The sequence below is a fragment of the Salarias fasciatus genome, chromosome 14 (assembly GCF_902148845.1).
Source record: "Salarias fasciatus chromosome 14, fSalaFa1.1, whole genome shotgun sequence".
NCBI classification, from domain to species: domain Eukaryota; kingdom Metazoa; phylum Chordata; class Actinopteri; order Blenniiformes; family Blenniidae; genus Salarias; species Salarias fasciatus.
Genome location: NC_043758.1, coordinates 12,630,272 through 12,637,797, shown reverse-complemented (window position 1 = coordinate 12,637,797; position 7,526 = coordinate 12,630,272). Strand labels below are relative to the sequence as shown.

Below are 7,526 nucleotides of genomic sequence, written 5' to 3'. Positions count from 1 at the left end.
AGCCCGAAACGTAGGCTTTGTACTCTAGATTTTCATTCAGGATTTGCTTTCCCGCATTATGCCTGCATGCGGAGCAAACCCCCCTTCGGGCGAAGCCAGCCTCCCACCTGCCACATTCCCACTGGTGGCCAAATGTAGGCTTTAATAATGATTCACTTTGTGCTCCTTCGGGTGACAGGAGCCGATTTCCGTCACTGCTGCCCACAGTCCGTGTCAGGAGCAAACTGCTGTTTACCAGTTGATGTTTGTTTTATATATTTTTCATCTTTAGGAGTGGGGAGGGGTGTGAATAAAAGCGACGTTTTCCTTCTGTACGCTGTCGGAATCTCACCTACGCGAAAATCCATGAAAGATTAAGTGCACTGCATAAACATTTCGAAAGGGATTTCTCGTACTGCAATAGCCTACATCCAAACTTGGCAACATACCCGGTTTAAAATCCAGGGAGTGTTCAGACATGATGAAAAGGAGGCTTTCCTCACATTAAACGTTAAGCTCGGAGGCACGGAGGAGTCCCGAAGGCGTGTCCTGAGAAACTTTTCAGCAGGATTTCCCTCTCATGACGGGATTCCGTCCTCGAGTAACACATACCACAGTGTAATAAACAATCCATTATATGTCTGCGGTATTTTCCAGATTACCTTTTTTTCTTTCGTTCTTTCTTTCTTTCTTTCTTTCTTTCTTTTTTTTTTTTTTTTTTTTTTTTTTTTACATAAGGCCAAGTTAATGACTATAGAAAACTTTAACGTATGTTTTTAAGCTATAACTAAAATGATCATAAAGTGTATATGTCATTGCTTCCATCAAGATAAAATATGTGACAATCGTCACCGGATTACAGGACAAAGATTTTTGGAATACCAAAGTTCATAAATCTCTTTATCAGTCATCATAAACGTTCCTGTACGCAAACATGGTCCTAAATAGACACTTTCCGTATTTATCTCATCGAAGTTTCTTAAAATTTCCTTTCTAAAATTGTCAGACGGTGAGAAATACCTCGTGCTTTTGATAATACAAAAAACGTCTATTATTATCCGTCGGCGAGGTGAGCTTCTGGTCCTTTTCTGTGGGAGAGGGAATCCCTCAACGTCACCAAGGATACCAAACACAACATTATACCAAATATGGGCATGTACGTCAGCGGAACTCCGAGGCTAGAAATGCCTTGGTTGTAGTCATGGCTTCATTCATAGGACCAGATTTGCTACTGTGCACCGTAAGCTCAGCTAACGTCCTCCGGCGTACCAGGAGCGGACTTTATGGATTTATAATCGGTCGTTTGAAGCGGATAACGGAGAAAACTCGGAGGATTTAAAAGACAACGGACATTTTTCACCGATTGAACCGGGACGTTTCCCCCCTCGACGCGGGGAACTGGATTAAGCTTCTTCATGCAACTTTTTTGGAAAGAAACCAAGAGCATCTTGCCGGAGAATAATAAAACGATCCACAAAGGTAAGACAGAACTGATTTTACGTGCACGCTGTGGTGCATTTATGTTGAATTCACAGATCGCCGCTTTAAAAAAATAATTTATTTCCGTTTCTGCTCGTCTTTTAACGTGAGACGGCTAATGTAACGACCTCGGAACAGCTTAGGCTACGGCAGACGGTTATCAGGACGACAGTTTTGTGTATAACAGCAGTCTTCTTTTCTCCCTGCAGCCCTCCTTTAGTAACCTTCTGTTGTGCGCGCCGCTGCCCTGCCGCTGCAGGTGACACCGCGCTCTCTCTAACTGCAGGTGTCGCGTTCTCTTTCGGTCCCCCCGGGGAGATGTACCAAGGGTTCCCCGGCGACCCCGACAGCGGATCCCGTGGAAGCTCGTCCCCGTCCATTGAGTCACAGTATCTTTCGTCCGTGGACTCCTTCGGGAGCCCGCCGACCACCAGTGCTCCGCAGGTGAGTTTGACACAAACTAACGCATGCAGTCAACTCAAGTGTCACGCCAAATTACCAATGGTGCAGTCAACATTTTGATATATTTCCGTAAAATAAGCTATTCGAAAAAAAATAAAAATAAAAATAAAAATAGGAAGAAAGTAAGCCTAAAACTTGTTATTTTAATTTTCAACATAGTATGTGAGGCATTTCCGTGCTACAGTCCGAAACAGTCTGCTGTGATTCAGTCGTACTGTACCGGGGGCTGCCGCTGTCGTATCCCGGCAGCGCCTGTGACAACGTGCTCGGTTTACAGCACGCCGCAGAACGGAGGAGCGGGAGCTGGAACCTCCTACGTCAGCGCAGAAGCCCCGCTCCTTCTCCTTCCACGCGCTGCGCTCTCCGCGCCGTGACGTAAATGCGTGTTCTATTTTGGAGCGCTACGTCGCGTTGCCAAGGGGAACACCGGGGGTGTGACGGGGTGGAGGAAGAAGGAGGGGGAGACGCCGGCAGAGAGAAACGATTGGTGGAGGCGGCAACTTTCAGCACCGCCTGTCCCGCTGTCTGAACACACTTTCAATGAAGATTAAAGAACGTCGACAGACCTACTCCTTTCGAAAATCAACCTCTGAAGAAGAACAGCAATAGATTTGTGCTTTCAAAATGCATTTTCAGACTTTAAGAACTCAATTTACAGCCAACTTTCCACCAGATTGTTCACCTTTTTCCAACTTTTTTTTTCCAACTGTTGGCCACATGATCCCCATCCTTCCTGCTTGAGGCCATAAGCCCATTTCTAAAACTGAATAAATTACTAATTTTACTGGTAAAGGTGGAGTGGTGCTCATTTAAAGCAAATTTGAGACAGGTATCAATTTAAATTTAAGCAAATTACTGAATTATTGAGCCAATATCAATGAGAAGAGTAAAAAAGTATGTATAGTAGGTAAAATAAGATACATGCAGTTAGTTCTTCAAAATTAATGAGCTACCATAACCTCACCAGCTAAGCTTATTACACACTATCAAAGCTCATAATTGGCAGCAAGGCCTAAATTGCTTTTCTGATCCAGGATTCTTTGATTTTCCTCATTATTTGTGACTTCTAAGTAACTTTGAAAAATGTGTGACTCAACCTAAACATGTACACTATATACAGCACATTTATTGTCCCAATTGTTTTTAAATGGTCTTTAATGGTCTTTTGTGTTGTGTTTAGGAGTGTGCGTCAGCAGGTGCTGGCTTGAGCATTGTGGGCAGCGGGCCAGGGACCAGCGTTGGAGGTGAGATGCCCGGATCATTCGTGCCTACCGTCACCGCCATCACCACCAGCCAGGACCTGCAGTGGATGGTGCAGCCGACTCTGATCTCCTCTCAGGCCTCTGGACAGAGCGGCTCTACAGGGACCACGACCATGACACAGCCAGTGTCACTGGTTGACCCATATGACATGCCGGGCCCCAGTTATACCTCAGGGTCTGGATTCACCCCACCAAGTTCAGAAACTCCAGGGCCAGCACCCGGTCCCATCCGTCAATCCAGAACCCGCAGCCGCCGCACACGAGACGAGTCTGTGAGTGAAGATGGAGATGTTGGTGTGTTAGTAAGTTTGTGTGCTTGAGCGGTTTGTGTGTTGATCATTGCATGTTGCGCATGTGGCGTTGGAAACTGATTTGCTAGAGCCAAGACAGTCGAACCCAGGTACCCTGTACTTGGTTATTAGTCAGTGGGAAGGGTCATAACGTGAGATGGGATGGGAGATGTACACTGACAACCTCTAGACCTGTCTGTGAACTACATCTTGAATCAAACTTATTTAAAGTAATCTAATAAAATTATTTGTAAGCCTGACTAAACACATACAAGTATTTGTAAAAAGAAAAAGAAAATCTCTCCAGATAAAAGCAGTTACTGTGGTGACATTAGCGGTCCTCATAAAGTGTCTACTGATGGTTGAAAACACATTTTCAAGAACCCAAAAAACTTCCTAATAACGCATGTTTGTTTTTCCTTCATTGCAGCTAACACCTGAGGAGGAGGAGAAGAGGCGAGTTCGTCGGGAGAGGAACAAGCTGGCTGCTGCCAAATGCAGAAACCGCAGACGGGAACTCACAGACAGACTGCAGTCGGTGAGCTTGGAACCTGTTTTAGCTGTCAAAATGAGCGATGGTCATAATTACATGCTTTATGCTCCCCTCTCTCACAGAGGGTGTTTGTAAATGTGTACATGTGTACGTAAGCGAGAAGCCTATGGTAATGGGCTGTTTAACAGCGCTGATGATAGTCTCAGGAGAGACTGTATTTATGCCCTAATTAAGGAGCAATTCTATGAGGCACCTTCCATTTCGAACTTCTGGGGAGAACGGCAATTCTGCTGGGACGAATAAATCCTCCTCCGCAAACACTAGTGGAAGCTTAATTGAGCTAACGCTCCTATGCTATCTCTCATGTTTTCTTTCTCCACTGTACCTGCCCTCAGGAGACAGACATACTGGAAGAGGAAAAGGCCGAGCTGGAGGCTGAGATTTCAGAGCTGCAGAAGGAGAAAGAGCGACTGGAGTTTGTCCTGGTTGCCCACCAGCCAAACTGCAAGATCCAGTACCAAGACCAGAGCCAGCAGGGCGCAGTGCAGCTCCCTCCGGTGCAGGCTCAGCTCCCTCCACAGACCTTACAACCGCCTGTCTCCATTGTGGGCTTGACTGTGAAAGAAGACTCTTTCTATCTGCCTCCTGCGTACACAGCCCATCCGGCCTCCTCCACACAGTCCCAGCCACCGGTGCAGCAGCAGCAAGTCCAGCCGCAGCCTCAGCCTCAGCCAGGGATAATGCAGGAGGTAGAGTTTTCCAGTTCTTTCTATGGTGATCCGGCACCTGGTGGGCCATGCCTCATGGCCAGCGACAGTGGTGGTGGTGTTAACCATGACGATGCGGCCATTGGCAGCTACAACACCTCATACACATCTTCATTTGTGTTCACCTACCCAGAGGGAGCCTGCGGGGTCAGTGCCAACCAGCGGAACAGCAGTAGCGAGCAGTCATCTGATTCCTTGAACTCGCCTTCACTGCTGGCTCTCTGACTGACCGACAGACACGCGCACACACATATTAACACGCACACAAGTTATGCTCGCTGGAAGTAGAGGCTGAGATAAGTAATACAACCAGTCGTTTGCGACTGACTGGGTCAAAGTTTACACATTTTGAAAAGAATTTGAATTTAAGAGCCATAGAAAGAGTCGCACTGTAGGTGTGACCTTTATCATTGAACTTCAATGATTACCAAATTCTTATTTTGCATTGGGCAGAGTACGTGCGACTGGACGGTGAATAAAACCGGAGTTCCAAAACCAAGTCCATGTTGCAAATCTTAAGTGCTTTGAATTGACAAATTAATTCATAATGAATTCTATCATTCTCATCCTCTCATTGAGTGAGATATAAAATCCTCACATTACACAAGTGCCCCTACATTGTTCCCTCTGTCGGTCGCCCCTGTTCCAATGCTCTTGCTTTCATCCTTTTCCATCCTTTTCGCCCTCCGTCCTCTCGCTGAATGTATTTGTGTCAATCTGAAATAGGGACAAAGGACACTTTTTTCAGAGTCTTTTCTTGTGGGAGACAGACTGCTGATCTCGCGCTCACCTCTAACTCCTCATCTGCTCGACCTCCTTCTGCTTCTTCATTTGCTGCTTGGACTTGACCAGTGAGGATCTGAGTTTCACAGAATCCACTAAATCTTGTGCTTTCTCCTCTCCTTATGAAATAAACCTCCTGCCTACCTGCCGTGCGACCCATCTCTACCCATCTCTGTTTTCTCCTCTTCTGTCTCTTCTGTTTCTCCTTCTCTTTGAAGTCTTCGACCCCCGAGAGCCCGAAGACCCCCTCCAGCCCATGGGACCTTGAGTGAAAGTCGACCCAACTAACATACCCTTTAGCACCCTGTCATACAAGGACATGGACGCAACCCCACCAATACAGAAGAACTCTTTATTGGAGCGCATTGCTCGAGTCTTTACAGTGAATAGCAGCTAAACACTTTTAACACGCACATAGATGCATAATCAGTGAACACAAAATGCAAGATGGATGCCACTGTCTTCTGCTGAGCCATTTTTCATGTTGTTCACACAACGAAGATATGTCACATCTGTTGTGAGGCTGGCTATAAGAGAAAGAGGAGAGAGAGATTAAGCTGGAAATGAGAGAGAAAGAAAGTCCAAAGCCACCAGGAGCCTGATGAGAGGATGATGATCATCCCGACCATCCATTTGTGGGAACAAACTTTAACAACGAAGCGGAGCCAAACGTTGATAACAAACAAAAAGAACAGGAAAAAAAAAAAAAAAAAAGGAGGAAGAAGAAAAAATGTTCTGTTTTGCCAACTGTGTGGAAGATCAACCTCAGTAAAAACACCTCCATGCCACAAAGCCTCATCACCATCGGCCTACGTGCCGACATTCAGCCATCGCTTTCAACTGTCTGAAGTGAAGACATACTAGACGATTTGCTGCAGTGCACCAGCTCCGAGTTCTGCTCAGAATCAATCAGATGTGAACCAATGCCTTTATTTAGAGGAGAGAGGTGTGACTTCTCTCTCGCTCTCTTTTTTTTTTTTTTTTTTTTTTAACTCGTGATTCAGACAACCTCTAAACATTGGGCTCGGTGGTCTCTGTGCCTCCCCCTCACGCTCTCAGAGGAGATGAGGTGGAGGTGCTTTTATTGTGAGTGGGTCCACTCTGAGGCACCCGGCCCGTTTATTTCTTTCTTTATGGAGGTTGATGTGGCAAGTGAGCACAAAAACAAGACCAGGAAACACAAGGGGAGAACATGTGGCGGTGTTGTGGAGTGAGCGTCCTTTCTACGCCTGTGAATTTGTAAGACTTGTTTTCCCTGTATGTTTGAGTGAGAACTGTTGTATATTTTAATGTTTATGTTGTTTATGTGTGTCTTATTGTTTTGCATTGGCCTCTGCTTTCTCTTGTACTGTTGCCTTTACTTGTTTAACTGTTTTGTTTTGTTTTGTTTTTTTTAATCGGGACACTTCCTGATAACTGTTACTATTATTATTGCTTTGTAACTATTGTTTCATTATTTTATTGTATTTTCATTTGACAACTTTTGAGGCATGTTGTGCACTACAAAAAAAAAAAGTCTCTATACATATGCATATATACAAGTTACATATATATGTAAGTGTATGTAAAATGATTGTAAAGTATGAATGTCAGCACACCTGAATGGGATATTTTTGTCATTGAAGATTAAAATGAAATGTTAAAGTTAATATTTTTCTAAAAGAGCCAAAATATATAAATATATCTATATATCTATATCAAAAATAAATTTAAAGTACTACCCCTTCCCTCCACATGAAGCACGATTTCACTGCCTCTGGTAACGTGTATAGACAATATAAAGCACTATCCAAGTTACGTTAATGTTTGTTTATAACTGATGATGTTAGAAGGTTGTGGTAACGCCTCTGTTTTGTTTGTTCTCTGTGAGGTCTGTCCCAAAGCTACTGACACCTTAATGCCACTTGACCTGTTGCGCAAAATGAGGAAATAAAAATAAGTGTTATTGAATGTCATTACACATATTAAAAGTGTAAGTCTTCAGCCAACAACACAATGACCAAACTGTTTG

At 44.5% G+C, this 7,526-nt stretch overlaps 1 protein-coding gene across 5 annotated transcripts; it reads left to right on the top strand.

Annotated features, from left to right (window-relative positions):
- The first annotated feature begins 1,208 nt into the window (after positions 1–1,208).
- fosb (FBJ murine osteosarcoma viral oncogene homolog B) lies at positions 1,209–7,225 on the top strand. Of its 5 annotated transcripts, none has more exons than XM_030108462.1 (6): positions 1,209–1,458; positions 1,718–1,902; positions 3,101–3,484; positions 3,903–4,010; positions 4,361–4,714; positions 5,734–7,225. In XM_030108462.1, the coding sequence occupies exons 1-6, from the start codon at positions 1,395–1,397 to the stop codon at positions 5,785–5,787; spliced, it is 1,149 nt and encodes a 382-aa protein (XP_029964322.1). In that variant the 5' UTR covers positions 1,209–1,394; the 3' UTR covers positions 5,788–7,225. The 5 variants fall into 5 exon arrangements, with proteins under 5 accessions (XP_029964322.1, XP_029964321.1, XP_029964319.1 ...); XM_030108461.1 differs by having other exon boundaries at positions 4,866–7,225; XM_030108459.1 differs by having other exon boundaries at positions 1,745–1,902; positions 4,361–7,225.
- Positions 7,226–7,526: the final 301 nt, after the last annotated feature.